General features: G+C 44.5%; 1 protein-coding gene across 5 annotated transcripts in view; it reads left to right on the forward strand.

The window, feature by feature from the left end:
* The window catches only part of LOC106750994 (serine/threonine-protein kinase 24-like), a 99,907-nt gene that overhangs the window by 68,892 nt on the left and 6,906 nt on the right, over positions 1-24,109 (forward strand). For 3 of the 5 annotated variants that reach the window (XM_014631737.1, XM_014631747.1, XM_014631720.1), the window contains one exon: positions 16,609-16,833. In XM_014631737.1, coding sequence (XP_014487223.1) covers positions 16,609-16,833 — 225 coding nt within the window. Of the gene's footprint in view, positions 1-3,666; positions 4,112-16,608; positions 16,834-24,109 lie in introns of all 5 variants that reach the window. The other 2 variants (XM_014631715.1, XM_014631727.1) reach the window with 1 other exon arrangement.

Genomic DNA, 24,109 nt, shown 5'->3' on the forward strand with positions numbered 1-24,109 from the left:
GTGCATTTCCCGCTCGTAGAGGAGGATTCAAGTCCTTCTCCCCGCGATTTTTTTGATACACATCCTCGAAGGGCCAAAGTCGACGACCGAAGCAACGACGAAATCGACCGACGAGTGAAACAATGTGCGTTCCCCACCGATCGACCTCGTGCTTCCGTGTATTAGTGAAAAAGCGCAGGATAATTACACGCCTATTACGTGGATCAATTTTAATAGGAAGTTCGTCGGAGAAAGTAGAAGTCGGGCTTTAGCCTCGCGGAAGTCGATCTCGACGCATCGAGCTCGGTCGACGTTTCGTCGCCGTTTCGAACTTGTCAATGTTTGAAATTTATCCAGACTCGACAAACAAATTTAGGACAAAGTAAATTTTCTCTTCGTTCTTATCAGTCGCCTCGTCCTACTTTCCCGGGGGTTAAAGAATCCCTCACTTGCTGCCCGCAAGTTATCCACTACAGCGGTGTCCGAGAGGTGATCCCTTAGAATCTGTCAGACAGGTCGAAAGTGGAGTAGTAGCCAGATTTCGAGAGTCGTTTTCCGGGCTCGGCGATGCGCGTCGGGGCCGTCGATCCTAATAAAGGCACGCTTTCGTATCCGCCTACGCGTCACGATTAACAATTAACGAGCTGCGGTGTAACGAATGCCAAGTCGCGAGTAGGAGCGGCTCGTTGTCGTTGCCCGCGCACATGCCGGAATCTCAATTATCCCGGAGTAACGGACAACCGACCTAGGAAGGTGCGTACGTACGTGATCCGTCGGATCGAGTGAAGCGAACTCAATTTCAGACTTACGTACGCACTTTTGCGTTAAAGAGTCCTTTTAAAACAGACGAAGAATCCACAACGCGTTTCTGCGTAAACGCGATCTTTAATCGAATGCTTTTCTTCTTACGTTCTATTTTTTTTTTTTTGCGCGCATCTATATTTCTACGTTACGTTGACGTCACGTGTGCGTACACGTAAAAAAAGTGCTGTCATTCAAGTATTATTTGTTTGATCCGAGTGAAATGGTTATATATATATTAAAATATATTTAAATTGATAAAAATATTATCTGATTTAAGAGGCTGAAGAATAGGTAATTACGTTTATAGCATTTTTTTTCTGTGTTAGAAAAAAGCTGTGATACTTTACTCTCGATAATTTTTGCAACGCATCTCATACCCAATAGGAAAATTATCTCTTGAGAATTAAAAAACAAATTCCCGTATTTGGCACGAGATTCGTTCTGAAACTCATAAAGTGTCGGAATCTTTTTGTAAATGAGATATAGATTCTCGTTTTGTGGAGATATTCGCTCCGAATAGATCGAAGAATTCACGACCGAACGAATATCGCACCTCCTGTATGAAAAAAGGACATCCACAGTCGTGTCGACATTTTTGTATGCGGGAATCATCTCTTTTAGTCCAACTTGTTAGAAATATCCTTGCAAACTTTCTACTCATGCGATTCATCCTCGCTCGCTCGCGCGCGCGATCGGATACAAAGAAACTTTCGCGAATCAGCGTGACGAAGGAAGCGACCATTCCGTTTAGAAGCGCCATTCATCTCCGTTCGATCCGCGAGAAATAGTAACGCGACGCGCGAATGGTCCAATTATCCCCTCCCCCCGTCACCCCCCGCGCTACGTAATGCTTCCTTCCTTTGTACCTGATATGCATGTATTCTCCCACGTTTTCACTGGCCGCCGCCGCGAGGACAAAGGCCAGGTTTCACGACGGTGACCGAAAACGAGAGTCCGCTTGGAAACGAGCAGCGCGAAAACAATACCGCCATCGTATTTCAAGCGATTCCATCATTCACAAAATTCGCCGGGCCTTCGCTCGCGCTGCGTTGCGTTTGACACGCACAGGTGACACGCCGTATAATAATGTGAGAAAAAAAATCGGCGGTCACGCTCATTCAAAATAATATTATATCCACTGAAGAAATGATGCAACAATGTGTGCGTCGATATAGTTGCTGACCGAATCAACTTAATTTGTTCAGTGGTCCAAATGTTGTGCTTGAAAAAATGTTCGCGCGGGAGAGAGCGAGAGAGAGGAAGACAGATTGCTGCCATCGTTTCCCGTAATCACGCGAGCGATTCGACGCGCTCGAATAATTTTCAGGGTGGCAGCTTCCGCCGGAAAGTCCGACGCGCGCCATCCTAGAAGATCGGGTTCGCTGCACCGTCTATCGATAGTCGGCATTAAATCGAGTCGGGACGGTGATTAACTCTCCGCGACCGGCCGAGCTAAGAAGCGGAAGCGAGAGGCCAGCACGAGTCGTCTTTCCGCCTGATGACCGCGGGAATGTCGAGAAATTCGCCGTTCATTCATTCTTTTTCACGCTTTTTTCATCGCGCTTATGACACGCCTAACACACATACGTGCACCTACGTGAGAGTTTCACAACAAATCTTACATAAATAGATCGCGTTCGATGCGCGTTCGTGAGGTCTCGCAATTAATCGAAGTGTATCGCGGCTGCCGAGAATACCGCGGAAAAGTAGAAAGCACGAGGCTAACGCGGATTGCATACGGATGCCGAAACTTCGTATATCCTGCTGTCGATTCTCTCTGCGCGAGAAACACTCAAGCATTATTTGCTGGCAATGTTTTTAACAACGAAAAATATTGGTTCTTTTCCGCGTAGAAATTTTCCCAACATCAGATTCTCAGCAGATTTTCTACAGCATAAATTCCGATTACAGAACCCAAAGTTGTCCCAAAATTTGGAATCCCATTCTTATCCGAAACATGGGATAAAGCCTCCCATATAGAACATCTTCTGGGATTGGAATTTATTCCGTTTTTTTCAGAAAAAATGACGAATTTTGATTGGGAAATCTACGAAGATTTTAAAGTTTCATTTAGACTCACATTTTCCCTTTAAATTTTCTTATGATTGAGATAAAAATGGGATTCTTAATCGGTATTGCAATATTTATTTGGGATAAGTTTAGGATAAGGCAATCTGATTTGTGCTACACATGAGAATGTTTGGGAAATTTCCATATGCTGCTTGAAACATTACACTTGTATCCAAAACCTGTGTAGATTTCCCCCTGTGTAATAATTAATTAGAGAAATCGAACTAATATTAGATCCGAAAAAAGTTTTCTATGCAGGTTCTATTTAGATTCGGATTTCATGGATTTTATAGTTTACAAAATAAAGAGATACAAAACTGAAGCGTCATATTGCCGAAAGATGTCCGGACGGTTGATTCCGCGATTTTCTGAAGGAAAATGAGATCGTCGACTGATCCTTATGATGCCTCCGAACGAACGAACATTCCGGAATATCCGGTCACCCTGCCTTCCTGTTATCGCCGAGAATTCCCTCCTCGTTGTTCGATATTCCGACCACGTGCCGTCGCAAGCTGAAATGATCACATCTGCGCCCGATCGAACTTCCTCTCCCGCCTTCACTCGCGAGAGTGACCCGGATTGTAATCGCGACTGGCGATTCCTATTTTTATGAGCGGCTCACGCGAGATTAATCGTCGTCACAGCTTGAGCTTCCGTCCGCGGGAGAAGCTCTCGAGGATGGCCGGCGATAGCTCCGGCGAACATTACCGTTCTTCTTGCGTTTTCGCCTCTTTAGCGACGCTTTGTTACGCTCCGGTAGATTAGCGCGCCAGATATAACGAAGGTATAAACGGACTGTTTTTATTCTGGTAGGGCTCGATTAAAGCGCAATTCCCCAATCTCGACGAGAGAGTCATCTTTTCGATAGGTGAGACAAAACCGTTGGACGCGAAAAGTACGGCGTATGCGGCCGAGAATGCGCACGAGGCTCTCTCGGCTCGTCGACGCGGTTGAGTCGCGAGTGATCCGAACGGCGTGAAAGATGCGAAACGGCGGGCAGGCGCAGCAAACGGCGGTGATGACACCGCCGCACCTGAACGGCTCCGCGCAATTCATATCGGGCGGCTACGTGACCGCGGGATACCTGCCGCGCCAGTCCTGGACCCAATTCCAGCCGTCGTCGCAGCAGCAACATCACCCGAGAGCCGGCGGCCGGCCGCTGTCGTTGCCGCCGCCGCCGCCGCCCGCCAGACGAGACAGTCAGAGACCTTGCAAGAACACGCCGAGAGGTGCGAGCCACAGGAGCGCTGCTCCCTCGGTGAGTTCCCGGCGGCGTTTTCAAGAGATTACTAGCTTATAAGAGGTGATCCGGAAGATTGTGAGCGGACTAATTTCTCGAATGCGGAAACCCGCGTCTGAAAAGAGCTGTCCGTTGCTTTTTGCGAACGAGCCGCGTTTCAACATAGCCGGGCGAATCGTCCTTCCGGTCGGTAATTACACCGTACTTTATCGCACAGCGAGAGGAAGACCCAGAAAGCCGATGCGAAGAATGCTCTCTCGATGGAAGGGCGGGAGTATATCGATCCCGACGTACTGACGGACGTTGTCGAATCGAAAGATGACCCGTAAGTGCGCTAAGCGATCCGCAGAAATTCCGGTGGCGCACGAGTGTGTACGTTGTCCCTCGGGGAAACGGAACGTCGCCCGATAGCGAGCGACAGTAATCCCTTTGGCGGGCGCACGGTGAGATCACCGTCCCTTAAGTACGATTTGGATCCGCCTGGATGGCAACTCCGCTGTGTTGTTGATATATATGTGGGTGTAATATCGCCCCGTATATAAGGGATGAATCGAAGAGCAATTCACCCTCCCTCCTGTTAGTACCGCGTTTGGAATTTATAGCCAATTGTGTACGGTGGACGTAAGAGTGGCCGGCTATTTCCCAAGAACTCGTACGAATTTATGGTACGTGCTGTATTTGATTTTTAAAGTTCTCTGACGCGCATAAGAACAAAGAGAGGAAGAGTGGCGTAGAGTCGATCACCTCTTGTTGATCCCAACTATTATCGAGTCACTTAAATGTCACTTTTTCTTGACAATTCACTAAGGACCATATTAATAGTCGGATGGATTTTATATTCAAGATCGCCACAAGTTCATCTTCAGGCGTTGCTCAGCGAAATGAGCCGTATAGCACTTGAAAATAAACGGTCTTCGACACGATTTTTCATATAAGATCCGGCTGTTGATACGGATCCAAAAAAATTGTTCGTCCAAAATGGATCACTATAGTCACTTTTCCTAAGCTGCCGTTAAATTTGTAAAGCATTCTATATATTTTTTTATTTTTTTACCGTCTCGTCTGCTACCAATTATATCGTTTCTGATCTTTCCTTATTATGAATCTTCAAACCATACTACGAAAAAAATTAATGTACATTAAGTTATACAAAGATAAACCTGGGAAGATAAAAGTAATGCCCGTTTCTACCATCATGGATTAAATCAAATCAACGATTAACTCAACGAAATTGACTAATGATATTGGTCGGTTCAATTAATTTGCCATTGCGATTGGTCAATTCCGTTGAGTTAATCGTCGATTAGATTTGAACCATGGTAGAAACAGGCATAAGTGTTACTTCTTTTGCTTAAACGGCCTTAGTTACTCTCAAAATTTGACGAAAAAAAAATATCACCTCTGGTCAATATTTTGATATTTGAGAGGACGTTTTTTCATCATCTTTTCTCTGCCAAGAAGTAGTCAATATTTCACTTTTCGTTCTTATAATTGAATAGCAGCGCTATGATTCTGATTTGGGGTTGAAATTCTTTTCCCGATATTTAATTAGTCCCTCTCCCTCTCCCACAATTTTATCTTGACAATTATTACATTTCTACGAGGGTGGAAACGTACTTTTCCTATTTATCGCGTCGATACGCGTTTTATGCAATCTATCTGTGAGCGGCTATCGGCCGACATATTGCCTCGGCACGCTCTGACAGGCCAATTTTGCAATTCGATTATAAGTTTAAATTGACTCGCCGATGAAAACTGGTAAACAACGGAGAGTGCCTGGTACGTGGTAACCTATTTGCAAGCCGTTTGATGGGTGCCACTCGAATATAGTGTTATATGCTTTGATATCCGTTCATGCATATTCGATGCCACTGGCACGTGTTAAATGCGCCTATCTGACCAATAAAAATTCCCGACGCACGCTCGCCTCGTGCTCCTGCAAAAAAGTATATTTGTAACACAGATACTAATAATATTTCAATAGATCTCTCTCTCTCCCTCTCCCTCTTTTTATCTGATAATGTATTTTATAATATAGTATTATGCATAGGAAATTTATATACGCGCAATCGTGTGAAACCAATAGACACGGGCATAAAAATAATAACCGACGTGAACGTCGCTCTTCGAGGGGATCTTCGCATGGCTTTTACAAGCCGCGGATAAAACTTTCGAAGATCCGCGCAAACACGAGTCGGCTCATGAGAAGAATGCATGAGGAGAAGATCCGCGCAGGTGGAATTCGAAAGGAACTTGTATCCACCGTAAAGCTCGGAACAACTCTTCTAGCCGGAGAGTCTGAAATCCGAGCCACGTCGAGATACTAGAAAGTGGTCGGAGTGTCGCGTTTCATTGCAGCCGATCGAATGTTTGAGTCGAATCGCTGAAAAAAGCCGATCGGTTTGCGGTCGGGGAAACACAGCGAAGTGAGACAAGTGAAGTAATAAATATAATAATAAAATAATAGTAAATTATACTGCGACGGGAAGTTTCGCAAGGCAACACGAATTGTTCAGGAGAAACAATTAATGCGCTGATTTCTCACCTGATATCAGGGTAACACATTTGTGAGATATTAAATAAAATGCTCAGTTTGTCTGTTTAATAGAAGAAAAGTGATATTATGAGCCTTTATTGAAAAAAGAATTTGGTTGAATCTACCTGACAACGGACAACCACAAATGTATTTTGGTTGAAGGAAATAAAATTTCCAGTTTTCATAAATCAAATTTGTTTCTTATAATCAGAAATTCAGTTTCCTTCGACTAAAATACATTTGGTTGTCGAGCGGATCGCGGATTGCGTAACGAATAAACGCGTTGCACGCGTAATTAATTAACACGCTGCCGATTTCCGCTGGAGTTCCGCAAGAGTTTAGCTGAGATTACCGCAATTACCTAAAGACACGGTAAAAAAACGTAATTCGAGATACGTGCGTCTCTCACTCCGCTTCACTTCGGCTCCCTATTGGCCGTAATCAATTCTCTTAGACGCAATTAATTATACCCCGCACACGATTTAACGAGACGCGATAGTAGCATTAAGCGTGTTAACAAACTGTAAACTTCGCGCCGTAACTTCGGAACAGCCGGGCGTGTATCTCTCTTCTTGTTCGTCCCTCCCGCGACTTGAAAATTCGGACATATAACGCGCGATAAATTCAGCCTTCTCTCCCGTCCGCTAAGGGGGTGTATTTTTTGCGACGAAACGCACACATCGGCCGTGATAAAACGAGAAGAGACGCGCGGACAAAAGAACGTCGAGCACAGGCGACGCGGCGCCGGTGCAGCATAGAAATACCGGTGTAACAGGATTCTCGAGGACCGTAAGATCTCGGCCTTTTTTTCCTTCTTTCGGCCGAGGCCAGTGCAAGGTCGACTCTCACCTTATATTGCCTCACACGTGCGGGCTCGCGTGCGCGAAAGAGACCACCGAATCACATACGATCGGAACGAAACACCGATGCGACTTCACGTTATTCGCGTCAATAACTTCCTGTACGCGCGATAATAATCCTTACGCTCGTTAGCGATTGAAAGAAACGCGAGGTTTTTCGCGTTATGTGAAGTTGCTGCTTTATTTCTTAGCTCCGTAAGATCTGACGCAAGTTCTACGACTCAGGTTTTTCTTCATGCGAAACGAGCCGGAAATTGAACTCGTCGGCTTAAATAATCATTCAATGGACTTTACTATTTAAACGTCTCTCTAACCTAATTAACTAATCAGTTTAATAATCCAACACGCACGAATGACATTTATTTTGCGACAACGCCCCGCAGCGAGGCATTGTAATACATTGGGAATGAATGAGTGGCAAGTCGCGTTATTATTTAACGTATCGTTACCGGATGTTCTCCATATCGACGCGCGAAATCGTGTCTCGTTCGTAAATTACGTCGAATGCCCCCTCTCTCGATCGCGAGGGCGCGCCGCGAAGGTACGAATTACGAAATTTCACGCGGGCACTCGCGCAATAATTCGCAAACGAGCCCTCTCGAGAGCTCGCGTACGAAAACGAATTTATTCGCGACTCTCTCCGCATCGTGCACCATATTCCGCGCAAACATCCTCGAAGGCGACCGTCTCGGATTTACGATGACGTATATAAATTGCGCCCGGGAATGCAGCGGTGTAGTATCCCGAAGGACGTCTGTTACACTGCATTCCGCGCGCGTATTGTATCCGACATACATAAGTAAACGCTTATAAATGTATCCGCTACTCATCGATGACACGTCGAGTAGAAACCGTGAGTTAAGTGCGCGGACGTATAGGAACACTTTGGTTTATACCGACAACACTGTGTCAACTTTATGGCCATGGAGATCAATACATGAGATTGTTCGATAAGTTCGTAGGGATTTTTGCGAAGGGTCCGCTACTTTTTTAGTTGGGCATAACTTTACTCAATAATGTATCAACAGTTTTGTTTTTGTTTTTGTTTTGTTTTTTTTTTTTTTTTAGTGATCCGCCACACTGACAAAACAACGAAAATTAAAATTGTATCTAGCTTTAGGAGAATCGGCTTTGAATTTTTTATAAAATTCACCACGAATAACTCACTAGAAATGTTGAATATAGAAATAAGCGATTTACATTGACAACGCTGACGTAAACCGCACAGCCGACCCGTTTCGCATTTTTCTTTTTCCCGTCGTGAGCGCGACATGGAGAGGGAGAGATTGTTCGTCCAGCACACTCCTTTTGCTCGCCACCTCGATTTATCGTTGCGCGACGAATCACCGTGCGCGTCTCTCGTGTTTCTCATTATCTCGCGTTGCCCGGCAGGAATGACATTTCGCGATCGAGGGATTGCGCAACAGGATCGAATTCCGCGCGTCCGTTCGACGTCGCGCGATTAAACCCGCAATCGCTGGGCTGCGAAGTGATTCTCACTTCAACGACCGCGTTATTACTATGATATTAGCGAGCGGCCACCGATAAATTCGCCGGACAAAGCGCCCGCGATTCTGCCGACAGCGCGATTTCCCGATCGACCGACTTTTTCTTTGTGCGCGCGAGCGGAAGAGCAGCCGTGATCGATAGTGTGCGTGTGCACTGACAAACTTTTGTTAATTTAAGGTAGTAGTAATATAAAATTAGTGTTTTAAGAAATTCGTTGAAAAACTTGCATTATGTGTAGAATATGGACTAATTATTAGCGAAATTAAAAAACGATTGAGGTGCTCGCAACTTAAATAGAAGAGAAAGTTATATAAAAGTCAAAATTACGTGAAAATGATATTATTTGGACATTATTTTCATGTCATCTTAACTTTTATATGACTTTTTGTTCTATTTGGGAACTGAAAATAATATTTTTAACTTTTATTTTTAATTTCTTCTAAACCACATTTAAGATTTTAATGAAAAACTACTGTGATATTAAGGACTGACGCTACAATCCAACGCTACAATTACTTTAACAAGATACCAATATTTGGAATAAATTGGTTTAATGATAGTTTGATAAAATAACAAATGATAATAAACGATTAGCAACAGTAATTTTTCGATCTGTCTTCCTAATAGATACTCAGATAACAAAAGACCTTTTTTCTGGTAACTAAGGAATTTTTCTTAATGTACGTACGCGCATTTGCATTTTGATCGGATGCCCTCACGTGGCCGAGCGAAAATTATAAATGCAAAAATATGAGAGGTATTAGTCCGGTAGAATTACGGTCCGGTCGTGTGAAATTTCTCGGCACTCGGCAGCGCGTATATTCGTTATCCTTTTTGTGCGTTTAGCGTGAATCCGCTCTATTTTTGCGCGCACCCGACTAAACGCGGACAACAGAAGCGCGCTGTCACTCGCATTTTTTAATCGCGACCCAATCGCGAACAATTGTGCCAATTTTTTCATTTAAAACCACACATTTCAAACCAGAATACCTTTTTAAATTTTGTCAACCTTCCGACTGCCAGGTCCTTTTTGACGTGAAGTGGGCTACTTTTTTTTTTTATGGGAACCCAGCTATTTCTTGTTAACGACACCCGTGCGAACGAGTAAGAGGACGATAAATCTATCAACGTGTTATTAATGGGGCGGCATTATGCAACGTAATGCGCCATCGTCTCCATAAGCACATACGTATAACGTACCCGGTCATAATAGTCGCCGTTCGGTCATTCGGCCTTAATTAAATGAATATTCATGCGAGCTTCCTTGCAGTAACTGTTAGATGAAGAGAGGGAGAAAAAACGATCAAAGGATCGTAAGAATCCGCGTGATGAGAGCCGGTCGCATTTCGTTTCCACGTTGACCCAACTGGTGCTTAGTATGAATCGAGTATTATTTTTATTTCTATACCAGGCTAATATAACAGGGTGCACAAAAGTCGTGAATATTAATCGGGTTTCCAGGTAACCGGTTACCAGAGCTCTGCAAATCATGACCCAGTAGGACTCGATTCGGCCTTATTAAAGAAATTACAAAGCTCAATATCATACTTTCAGTGGCGTATCAAGGGGACCACTAATAAATTTAGTATTTACCGAGTAAAATTACGTTTTATACATTGCTTTCATCATCTAAATAATAAATGTGTATTTGAAACGAAATTGAGATAAATATATATGCATAGTATTACAAATACGAAAATATTATTTTTTTCTCTTATCAATTCTATATTTACGCATCGATAACTTATCTTGGGACAACTTTGAACAATTATTTTGATCGAAATCTGTACTGTATTTGGAAAAATGTGGGAAAATTTTTACGCGAGCAGTTTCTTGTCAACAAAATGATCCGCGTCTGGTTTGCCAAGGCGGAGACAAATAGATTGGGTCATGTTTGATAACACATCAGGTCGAATTAGGTACTATTGGCTCTTAATTTCAATGTTCCATTTGATACTCTTTAGATTACTCGAACACTCGAGTAATTCGAGAAATACCGGTTAATGTTATTAGTAACACTGGCGAGCATCCGAGCTACCTAGGTAGACATAATTGACACTGCTAATTCGAACACGTCGGCGTCGTAATTCGGTGGTGCAGCTAGGCTACAAATTTTCGAAAGTGGTTCAACGAGCGTGCGTTACTGCCACGTGTCGTTCGACCTCGTTTACGACGGGAGTAATTCGTCGGCCGGAGAGAGGGAGCCGAAATTAAAGTTTAAACGACACTCGAGCGGGCGAGCGAGCGTGCTCAGGAAATGCGGACGCTCTCTCGACGACGATGATGACGGCAAATCGCGCGCTTGTTTTGCCGTTAAACGAGGGAAAATTATTAGGAAAACACTTGGACGTGCTTATATACATACCTCCTTGGCAGTTTGCGAGCTAGGCTCCGCCTATTTATGCTAATGTCAGGCGAACTGCGCGACGAGAACGCGAGCGTTCTTCGGCTCGCGAAACCGAGAAAATCCCGCAGAATGTTCTCGTTTACATATACGACGCTACATATACGAGACGCTTATTTTACGCACGTCTTTTTAATTCTTAATTTAATTAGATTTCATATCTAAAAAGATAATTAAAAATTGTAAGTTGAAATTATAAATCATCAGGCATCAGAGCGACTCACTTTTTTTACTTTTATCACTTTTGTAGGAAAAAACAGACTACGACTGTCATGAGCACATCTGATTCTGTTTCCTTTAAATTATGTAATGGAGTCGATTGTCTACGATGTTTACTTGTTTTGTAACTTTTCGTTCCCCAAATTTTGTTCTTCATTGATTTTCACTATAAGATCAGTTTTCTCTATAAGATCATGTTTTTAACCTCTTAAGGGAATATTATTATAGATAAACGATTTAATTTTTAACGTATAAATTATTTGAATAAGATTTATTATTCATTTCTTTTAAAGCTGATTTTTCTAACTATTTTTGACAATTAAACTGCTCTCATGCCTGTAAATCGCAAATTTTTATTCACTTTGTAGAAACGTCCACGTACACATTTCGTAAATCCAAGATGTTCAAATTGTCTATCGTGTTATTATTCTGATATAATCTGATATTCTGCTTTTTTTAATGCCAAATTTAATTCACAATTAAATGTTCGCCTCGTATTCAACAAGCTTATACAACGGCTTTTGTCACACCCGTTACATTCGTGGATCTGCGATGCAGATGTTGCGAATTGTTGTCGCGTATCATTCCGATTCCGGGGAGGGTGCGCTTTTGTATTATCGTCAATATTGACCGTGCTGATTGACCCTAGAACACTCGCGCTGCGTCCGCATCACCTGCCTCTTGTATTCACGTCGCTTCACCGCGTCGCGCGCGCGAGAGACAGGGCTGTCGGATGATTTTCCGTCGTTCGTATAGCGGCCGTGTGGAAAAAAGCAGACATCACTCCATGTTTTCGATTTATAGCGAATTACTCGCGCGCCTGTTGTCCGCCTGTTTCAATCCGCGCGGAAAATGTATCGATGGATTCGTCGGTGAATTTTATGATTTTGAGCGCGAACGAAAAAGAAGGAGAGAGGGGAAGGTTATAATTCCGCTAGAGTTTAATATATTTCTCGCACGGAGCATATTTAATTTATATTTAATTTCTAGATCGCGCAACCTTTTGCGAATTATATTACAACTCGTATTAATTTTACGTCTGGGTTTATTCGATTTAGCGAGACAGATTTTCGCGAGTAATCACGAACAAGCGCGCAACTACACCATTTATTTCGTACAGGAATCAAATTGACAGAATTCACGTACAGGGAGGTCGAACGGGTTGTATAAAAAATTAATGACGGCAAGAGTCACGAACATGCACGCGATGTCACTTTCGCTCCGGCCGTTTGATTCAGGCGGCGATTTGTTATGCATTCAGATTCTCAAATAATATGAAATTCTCCCCTGAGCGTACGACACTCGTCCGAGGCACAAAGATATTCCGTGTTACTTTTCCAACTCAATTCAGCCGCAATATGGGGATTTTCCGCAAAAGCGAAACTAACCAGTGCAGCTGTTTTGACCGTCATGATTCGGAAGTGCCTCGCTCAAATCGGCTATAAGAAAGAAAATTTTCGTCGTAGCGAAAACGTTAAGCAAACCGATTGATTTAAAATATCGGTGAAAGTATCTGTGAGTTTGGGTAGCTGAGTACTACCGAAATACCGGGCTTATACTGACAGCACTATTTCAAACGCGCGTCTCATTTGCAATAGACGTCACTTTTATTCCGCGTGACGAAACACGCGAATCGCTTGAATATTGCGAATAGATATCGGCCCGTTCCCATCTCTCAGGCTGAGAACAATCGCAGCTTCGCGGAATTAATGCGGACCCGGTTGTAGTCCGACAGTTCTGAGCTTCCTGATGAAGTCGGTACGTTTATCTCCGGCGAGCGAGTCTATTTGAGCCTGCTCCTCTCAAAAGGACGGCTGGCGGATGAAATTCTTGAGACGTGGTTACACTTCTTAATTAAGATGTGTCAAAACGATACCAAACTTCGTGTTATCTGGCAAATTATTTCAGCTCCGCGTTCAACGGACTGACGTCGCGCGCTGTTAAAGGAAAGGAAAGAGGGATTAATTCGAGAATCTAATGAATGTCGTCGTCGTTCGCAGCGACGAAAATTTCACGCGAAACAACCCCACCGAAAAGTAATTCGAAGCGAATTGTACGGCCGCCGATTCGACTGCAATTTGTTACGCGATTATAGCCCATCCAGTTGGATGTCATCAGTCGCTATATTTATGGCGTTACGCAATTTCGACGAGAACTTTGCGAATCTCGGCAGGCTGTGATAGCCGCGCACAATAGAACGAAGCATCATCGCGACCGATTAATTGGCGAGCCTACGTCAATTTCATCACATCCGCCGATCGTACCTGGGTAAAAGGTAGTCCCGACGGGAGATGTGACGTCGCTGATGCAATTTAGAATGGGCTACGAAGGTCCATCAAAGCGCGAGTTTCCAAATTAGCCTGATAAGACGACAGAGGCAACGATGATGTTTATGAGGTGCGACATGCCGCGAAGGGTCAGCTCGCTTCCTCAACGAAAAGATAACATTTTGTTTTGTATCTTTGATATTATTATCTGAGATAACATAAACACAATGTTGAAAATTTAACACAAAAGTCTTAACAAGGACCGATTTTAACGCAAGTAAAATGTTGTTTTGTATCTATAATTCCAGACATGTGGGCGGGAAGAAAAATATTCGTTACTTTATCTGCGTTGCTGACGACTTTGTCGCGCGTTTTCCAGTAGTTCGTACCTCGAACGTGGCTGTCACCAGCGCCGCTGTGGCCACCTACGCGTCGGGTTTCTTTGCCGGCGACACCCGTTAATTAGAATTTGTGTCGCGAGTTTCACAGGTGACGTGCGTCAAAGAGCTGGTTGACGGAAGAGGAGGAAGAGAGAGAGAGAGAGAGAGAGAAAAGGACGTTCTCATTCTCTCGCGAACACGGATCTCTCAGATCGCACAGCGTGCACCAAGCGCGCATAGATTGGACTCGCTCTCTCGCGGTTGAAAAATTACCTGCGCGATTTTCGCAAACAGCTCTCGGCGCGACCGATTGACCGGCCGGCGTTTCACTCGTGCTGGCTCGGATTTCAAACCAACCATAAGCGATAGCGCTTGTTCGTTTTTATTCTCTCTCTCTTTTTTTTTTTTTTATGGTAATAGCGCAATTCGCTTTTGTAATGCACGATCACCGAGTTGTGCCGACAGAGCGTCGGCGATCCAAGTCGCGGAATGGGATCAAAACGGGGCGACAAAATCAATGTCGGATTCGTCAGCGCGATAAAGCTGGACCCTGCCGGTCGCGCAAAAAAAAAAAATCGAGGGAAAAACGCCGCTGTCGGTTATATATGAGGGAATTTGCAAAGCAGATTTCCTCGGATTTCGCCGAGGCTCGCGAATTTTTATTCCCGCCGCCCTTAGTGTCCGGGCCAGTTTCGAGGCTTCGCTTTAATTCCGCCGCTTTTGATATGAGCTGCCGGCCCGTTGACTTTTCGCGCGATTTGCGCGCGAGAAAATAAAGGCGTTCGATCTCGGCGCGCAAAAGGCTCGCGTGCATATTCATTATTAGCGCGGGCGTTGCGAAACGAGGCGGCCTTTGGTGATGTTTGCTGACGAGCGCGAAGAATAAACCGAGAGAGAGAACGAAGGAGAAGACAAGAGTATCATCAACAAAGGAATATCTTCCGCGAACCCGTCGGGAAGAAAGGTAAAGGCCGCCGCCGGCACAAAACATACTCGTAATTAAGCGACTTACCAGACTTTTTGCATCGCGACTGCGGGCAAAGGGGAGGATTGCGAGGCGCAAGTAAAAGATTGATGCAAAATTTTCCGTGCCCTTTGGAAGAACCCTCCCGGAAATTGCGCGGAGGACATGACCCTTAATTACCGGTGAAAGATCAAACACAAGCAGTTGTAATTCGTCTCAGATTGTTCGACCATCTTGCGCGTGACGACTTAAAGATGCGCAAAAAAGTTTGACCATAATGGAGAATATCGATCAATATATTTGATTGGTCGAAATCCTAGTGACTCAATCGAGATTACTTCTGCTTACGGTCATATTCACCAACACTTTTCTTCTCCCAGAGTATTCAAAGTAATATCGCGATCGTTTTTCCGGCTTAAGTTTACGTCTTATTTTTACGGCAAAGGCAGCTCGCTGATCAGGGTTGGGCGTGTTTCCGGGTAGCGGAATTTGCGACGACAATGCTGCCGATGGTAAGCAGAAAAGCGTCGGGGAGAAAACGCAAAACGGAGGCGGAGGTCGTAATTTATTAATGTCCGGGGAGCAATGCGTCGCTCCTTAACGCAAATAGCTTCCAAGCGCGAAGAAGAAACTTCGTGCGCAGATAGTGCCGTTAGTCTGCTGGTCTAAATAGGAGATTAGATCTTTTCACTCGTCAGGCTGTGCAACGACAGCCATCTGTGCGACATAATTTAATAAACGTACATAATCAAGATCCCGAAATGAGACAGCATCCCGAAAATATCATAGTATTGGAAACTAAATATCGGGAATAATCTCCCGAAATATTGGAAGAAGTTCTAACTTTGCGGAACAAATTCATTTTTTTCCAATATTTCGGGAGATTTTATTCCAATATTCAGTTTTCGAGATTGTAATTTTTCAGGATATTTGCGTGCTTTTGATATTTCGGGAAATTGTCCCGGTATTCAGTTATCGTGATTGACTTGACATACGGTACTTTTTCTTCGTAGGAATATGCATTTGTACGCTCTCTTAAATCTCGCATTTTTCGCGAAGCCTCGTACGAATTATTAGAGAGGACGTCCCATTGAGCTCCTCTTCCCTCGGAAGGATCGACGTACACGATTGGTGGCGCGCATCTTCCCCGTGCGTTATGACATCACGTGTCATCTCGCAGAAAGGAGCCAAGGAGAGCTGCATTTCTGCGGAAAATAACTGCATTGATTAGTCGAAGGTCGCCGCGTGGCTAATGAAGAAAGTATCTCGTCGCCGAGGAATCTCGAAATTTCTCAATACATCGCGTTGCGATCTTAATAGGAAGATGTCTTCTTACGGAAATTACGCTCGAAATAACCGTTGGACTTCTGTTGCAGAAGGTGGACCCTGAGCTGATATTTACGAAACAAGAACGGATCGGGAAGGGTAGCTTCGGCGAGGTCTTCAAAGGTATCGACAACAGGACCCAGCAGGTCGTGGCCATCAAGATCATCGACCTTGAGGAGGCGGAAGATGAGATCGAGGACATCCAGCAGGAGATAATGGTGCTGTCGCAATGCGACAGTCCATACGTCACCAAGTATTATGGTTCTTACCTCAAGGTAGGTGGAAAAACACGTCGGGTCTCTTAATCGATCGATCGCCGCCGCGAAGCCGACGAACGTGTGCGGCGCGCATGTAATCGGCCGATCAATTCCACCGCGAAACAAAACGGGGCACTCCTCTTTCCCCCTCTCTTCTTTCTCCATCGTTCTTCCGTCCCAGTGAATCACCGTGATAATCGGGCACAAAAATAAAACCCCGTCGCGCGCTATCGAGGGCACTTGGCCGTTACGCCCTGTCATTTTTCATACAGCGAAGAATAGAAAGGGCTTGACGATCAGTTAACTATCGCTTCCGGCCCGGCTGTGTCGCTTCCGCTTCCTGCGAGCGGGTTCAATGAGCACGATCGGGAATTACCGCAAGATTCATTGTTTTTCTCTCTCTCTCTTTCGTTGGTCTTATCAATCGTAAATTTCATGCATTAAGGACACTGGGATTTCTCATTATTCTACACTGAGAGAAAAATATTTGATATTAGCAACTATTTGTAAATATTTAATATTTCTAATTATAATCACCATAACGAAAGAATGATTGTCACTATAATATCAGTGATAACTTCAAAATCATTACATCTTTATTGGGATTCCAAGTAGTTTTCAGTTACTATTAAAATAATTATAATTTGTACGCGCGCCGTTCCAACGTCTACCTTGGATACCCTTCTCGTCGATTCGACGACAATTCAGCATGGATTTATTCAAGCACTGGAAATGTGTCGTAAGAGACGCGGGAGAAAGCATCCGCGCGCCACATGCGCCACGAGAGAATCATGCCGATCAACGGGATCGCGAGCGGAAAGGTTGCGCGCGCGGTCGTTGGTTTGCATAAGTCGCAGCGAAGTCGGTGAACCACGCGACCGTTTGTTGCATTGCCGGGCTATAGGAGAGGAGGAGGAAGACACATTGTCCACATTCTGAAGTGGATGACGGAATTTTTCAATTTTTCTCTCTCCCACGCTGCGTCTGATGAAATAGCTCGCTAATATACGGCGCGCGCTTCTCATTTATCGATCCCTTGGGAAATTCGCCGGTTTGACACGTCGCCCCGTTTTTTTATCTATTTTCTATGACGCTCGTGGACAGGGATTGATGCTTCGATTCAAGTATCAGTAGTTATACCGTTACTTGCATTACGTTTTACCGATTCCGCAATGACGATTGCTCGTAATAACGACGACCAATTACTCGACTGACCTGAGAACGTCGGTGAATAAATCATAAACTTGGCGAAAGGGGCCGTTATGGCGAGCGAGGTCGGAAGAAAGGGGAGGAGTGGGTATACAAAGTGAATCATCGCGATCGAGAATTGTTGAGGAACCGTTAATTGCAGCAAAGGTGGAAGGAGGATCGCGCTGTGTTCCGCTATGACTTCATGTCGAGGAAATGGATCGCTTTTCGCGAACTCCCCCTTCGTTTTCGAGGAACGTGAAAGCCGCCGGTATGATCACTTATGAAACGAAACAGCGCCCCGATATCGCGACCCCGGCCGAGAAGTTTTCTTAATGACCGCGGGAAACGGTCATTAACGATCGTTAGTTAGTCAGTCGGTTGCTCTCTCACGAGCGTGAGCGCCTCCAGTCGAAATGCATTCTCGCTAATTTGCACCATGACGTCCGGCTTGACGCGAGCGTTTGCGTGGATCAAGGGTTCTTAACCTCCCCCCTCTCTCTCTCTCTCTCTCTCTCGGAAAGGTCCATGAACCCGAATGAGAAATTTCTTTCGCGTTAACCCGTAATTGTTGGTTAAGCATCGACCGGCTGAAGTCTAAATTTATCTTTTCTGTTTCTCCGATATTCCGAGATGTAATTGGTTCTCTTTGTGACCCTCGGATGCTCGCAATTGATATCAGCGAGTCTTTACGAGTAGTAGACTTCTCGAGGTAAGAAAATGTTTGCGTCCACTACACTGCGTAATTACAAGACACCGAATACGACTGACTGAATATTCGCGCAAGTTAACAATTATTTAAACGGCGAAGGTTCCGCGTTGGCACCGACGCACACTAGTGCGCGTGGAAATCGTCGAATACGAAATATTAAGTTTGTGCGAAAAATTTATCGTTCCTTTGTGTGTGTGAGAAACAGAAGGGGGGAGAAATTCCGACTCGTAGAAAAAGTTAGTTTTTTCCCAATTTTTCCACGGATTTTTTTTTCTTTTTTACGGAAAGAAGTAAATGTGGGCGGGTTTTAATCGAAGACGCATAAAATTCTCTAAACAAATTTTTGTATTCTTGGTGCAGAAACCGAAGAAATCTGCGGAAAAATTCAGAGAGAGACGGCTTTTTTTCAGAATTTTGAAACAATACTTTGAAATAATTTTGCCTTTAATTTCATCCAACAAGCACGACGAAGCGAGATCCTTCTAATGTTAGAGCGAACGCGACCGTGTCATTTCTTCCTCTTTCGCCCTCCTCTGCGAGAGACTTTCCCGTTTCTTCGCACAATGCAATCTCTTGCGTGACACATCGATCACGATTATTGCGAAGACTGAGGAACGCGCGGGTGCCCACGCGTCCGTCTACGCGCCTGATGTCATCGCGTGTAACGGGTATACCGCGAACATGCATTGCGATTATCCTGTGTCGCGAGAGTTTCTCCCGTCTTCGGAAACTGTTATTAAAGCCGAGAGCAAGTCGGTCAACGGCGGTTATCGGGCCGCTCCTTGCATCGCGATCCCGAAGATGTTCGAATCGTCCATTAATTAATTCGATTATCAGTAACAGAAGGATCGATAATTAATCCGTTATTAATCAATACGGGGTTGATGATTCTCATCGCGCGCATACCTCGAGTTTCTCAACGCACGCTCGCGGAAACGCGTAGATGCGAAAACGCATAAAAGTTAGGCGAGGCTCTCTCGCGACGCAGGCACTCCTATCTGGCTTTCTCAATCCGGATGTATCGACGATTATGAGGGCGTCCACCCCGTCGTGATTGTCTGCTCTCGTCGCGGCTAAGAATATTGCTTCATTATTGATCTTCTAAAAATATTGTTTCGCCCGAATCACCGGATTGATGAAGCGTATGGTTCTTTTCACTTTAACACTTTTGTATGTAGAATGGCAACTGAAATCGATCGCTGTAAATAAACATAGAGCAGCCTTAGAAAAAATTCATTGCATTTTACAAACTCACCAATGATTAATATCAGTAGTCGATCTCTCCCATGTTACTATGCGAAAAAGTTAAGGTGATGTTATTGAAAAGTGAATATTTGATAAGATATTTCATATATCTCGTATTAAACAAATATCAGAATGAAAAGCAAAATAACTGGAAGGAAAGAACGCCTTTGTTATTCGTCATTTTAATATTTCGTCTCGTTATAGGAGGGATCATATTGTGCGGTATCGGAAATATAAAATTATCACGTAACGCGCTTTTTAGCACCGTCGTCGCCCGGCGGCGGCGTATCGCGGATAATTAGCGGAAGCACTTTTGCGAAACGGATTTTAACCTGGCGTGTAATATCTGGGCGGTATATGAGCAAAAATCCGCGACGCTCCTTCCCTTTTACCCTATTATACCCGGTTCATTGTGCTCCGCGAACAAAAGACAATGGCCGCGCCGCGGTGGAATGCTGCGCGTTCCGAAGAGGAGCGCCGGCCGAGATTTTATGAATGAACGGTATAATAATTGACCGGTTATTATGTCTCGGCGCTTCTTCATGAAATCACTTCTTCTTCGCCATTTGCTTTCTCACAGCGCGTTTCGCACGATTGCGCGTGTGGCTGTGTTTGTGCAGATTCGATTCACAGCCTCGCGACTAATTTGCGATCAGGAGCGCGATGGGCGCGTTGGAGAGACGCGTCAAGTAGGTCGATTTTCCGCCGCGATCATTGCCTGTACTTTACGATGGATCGATGACGAGGGGCTTTAACTCGCTGCGACCTTATGTTGCGCGATGCTGTGTTTTATCGCCGAAGTTGTTGTCGTTGCCGGAGGAGATACCTTCGATTGGTGTCATGGGAGTTACGCTTTGGTGTGGAATATAAAATTCCGAGTTAGGCAGAGAGGTGGAAATATCAAACTTTACTGAAAGAAATATTGTCACTATAAAGCTATTAGAAAAAAAATTAAAAAATAATATTTTCATATTTGTAATATTGTGTATATACGGGTTTACCTCAACTTTTCCATTGAAAAGATGGTCTTGCAGTTATAACGAAAATGATATACGAGAACATTGGGAACACGGTTCCCTAACGTCGCTGTAACCGACGTGTTAAATCGAATTCGCGGCGAATCGTATTGCGATGTATTGCCGATGAAAATCGGGGAACATCGATAACAATCCCTGAATCGAAATCGATTTTGAGCCCTTTTCATGGCGCACATTTTCCGTGAGGGTTACACCCTGACAAAATGCAACGTGTGGCGTGGAGACAAGAGCGCACAGGCGATGATTAATGGCCGGTCGATTTCGTTGCTTTTTTGACCGTTGCGTTATGTCCTTTTGTTCCTAACGTTTCGCGAAATGGCAGGAGTGCCGTTGGCATTGATGGACGACGCGACGGAATTAATCTTCGCTTTTACGATGTTCCACCTTTCCGTGCGGCCTCCTCGTCGCCGTTTTGTACGTTCGCTCACGTGGTTAAAACACTGAATTAAACATCGATAAATTCGGACACGCGAATAAATCGATCAGCCGCGGCGGGTGGTATTTTTTCGCGTGGATGCATCACACGGAGTGAACTGAATTTTTCAAACCCCTAAATTCATCTTCCCTCTTCCTTTTTTTATAATTACGTTAATTTACTTGGTTTTAGAGCGTGCAATTCCTCGGAAATAATATTACAATTTATCTGACAATCAAACGTATTTTGAAGGAAACAAAATTTCTAGTTCTAATGAATTAAATTTCGTCCGTGTAACTAGAAATTCAGTTTCCTTCAAACAAAACGCGTTGTCCATTGTCAGGTAGATTCAACCAAATTCATTTTTCAGTGCAAACGGTTGCACTCCATTTTCTTTTTTTTTTTTCCCGTAAAGAGAAACGACAAAAATTCCGAAAACAATGTCGACTAATTTTAGAACGATGCCGTGATCGGTCACCGACATTATCGCATTTTCGAGGCGGCTTTCTTCCCTCTCCCCGAAACACTGATATTATGTCGAACGCGTCGAGAGTGAAAGTAGCCGATTACCGCGCACCGTCAATTAATCGCAATTACCGCGTGGGGAGGAGGAAGACCCGGGGCAGGCAGTGGAGGGAGGGAAAAAATGATTCTCGACTATTCTCGGGTCATGTCGAACGAGAAATCCGGACCATTAGGAAATTGGCCGACTAATAATATAGTTCCCTTGCACGAGGACTCGCGCATAACTCCGTTACGTAACGCAATTCCTTCATCGTCGTCGGTGACGACTCGCGCGGATCCACGTGCGAGGCGAGTCACGTGCATTAATCGCTTGGGGGATAGTAAATTTAAACAGCTTCGCCGGAGGCTTTAAAATAATAGGGCTTCGACGACCACACGCGAGGTCTGCTTTTACGTATAATTATATCGTGACGTTAGTTTGGGTTGATATCGTAAAAACATATTTATGTATTTGGGTTTATGTTAAAAAATCAGTTCTCATAAGGCCTTTGTAATACATTCTTAATGATTTCCAAATGTGCTTTCTTAGAGAAGGACTTGGTGCTGCGCGATCGATATTCGCACGATCATCCTCGCGGGGCTCATTAACCCTCGTCCCTTTAATCGAAGATCAACCCAGCGATTTACTTTCTTATCAGCTCCGACCGTTCGAACTAATCGAGATAACATCTCTAAAACGTCGAGCGACCGCGCTCGGTCGTCACTTCCTCCCGTGTCAGCGAGGAGGAGACGAACGGTCTAGCAACCTGGGCTTTCGCGGAAAGCCGCAGAAATGGTTGAACGAACCCTCTCGCCACCTACCTCGAGGATCCCGAGGGGAAAAAGTAGTCCGAGCGGACCACCACGGTGACAAATGGCGCAGTTCTCTCGAACCCGTTTAAACTGCGAATATTATTCGCGTCGAACGAAAAACAGCGACCGAGACTGTGTCCGGTCTCTCGGAGGTTATTCAGAATGCAGCACGGAGTAAGTCTTCCTTCGGCCGTTTTTCTACTTCACACGGCGCTCTCTATGTCTGATCGACTGCCGGTCCAGGCAGTTCGCTGTTGGAGATTCTTAGGTAATGGATTACGTCGCGATTGACCGTGCCAGGACACTTTCTTTTAGATTTAGATTTTTTCATTTTTACTTGCGATTTCATTATCTATCGCGCGATACTTCGGCGCAAGAAATTCATAGCCGAACCGTCTGCTTCGACTCTCACTCGGCGCGCTGGGAAAAAAAGGAGAGCGTAACCGCAAGGCCGCGCCTCTGGGGGTCGAGCGAGTGGGGCAATTAATTGTTTCTTTATAATCGGTTGAGCAAAGGGCGTAAATCTTCGGTATCCCGGCGCTGATTATTAACGCGCGATAACTCATCGGCTTTATCGCCCTTACGCGCGCGCCACCGCCAACATCACCGACGCGCGTCGACGCGCGCTGTATAATTTATCCGATACCCCGTGAGTCGCACAGTGATTGGTCATCGATGTCGGATATAATTACCGTCGTGGATGAGAGGGGGAGGGAGAGATCCGCTGTGACGCGCGCGTGTTGCCTTGGAGAGCAACGAGAGTGGTGTTGGGGAAAATTAATAGGCCGTGTGGGAAACGACGCTTTCCTTAACGGCCACGCGTTAGACAATAATTTACAACTGCTCAAAGTGATAAATCTTCATTACGCGGAACAACCGCGTGGATTAATCATATCGTCTTGCGCAACCCCGACGCTCTCGCTCCGTATCGTTGACCACTTCGAACGATAATACCCATGTATATGAATATGATAATACCCATGAACGTTTCCTCATCAGATTGTCGACCGAATTTATATCATTGTATTCAGGGATGTTCTGCCGATATTTTCATTTCAATATCTTTGTATCGACATTTTCTTTCGTGTTCATATCGAAACTACCTTGTTTCGATATCTTCTCCTTTTTTTTTTTTTTACTCAGTCGATCTTCAAGGTATGCTTTGCTTCGTGAAGAGTAGTGTAATATGCAACTTACATTTTAAATCAATTTTTTCTCATGATTCTTGTTACGTTAATTTTATGGTTATTTATTGATTGCCGAAGTAAAAGGACATTCTTACAAGTCGGCGGAGGCGATCATTTTGTTGGTCTGTTTCTATTGCGTACCGCAATAATTTTTAACATGTGATTTCTCGTCTTATGACGTCATATAACAGAA

The sequence above is a fragment of the Dinoponera quadriceps genome, unplaced genomic scaffold (assembly GCF_001313825.1).
Source record: "Dinoponera quadriceps isolate SergipeBrazil2010 unplaced genomic scaffold, ASM131382v1 scaffold46, whole genome shotgun sequence".
NCBI lineage: Eukaryota > Metazoa > Arthropoda > Insecta > Hymenoptera > Formicidae > Dinoponera > Dinoponera quadriceps.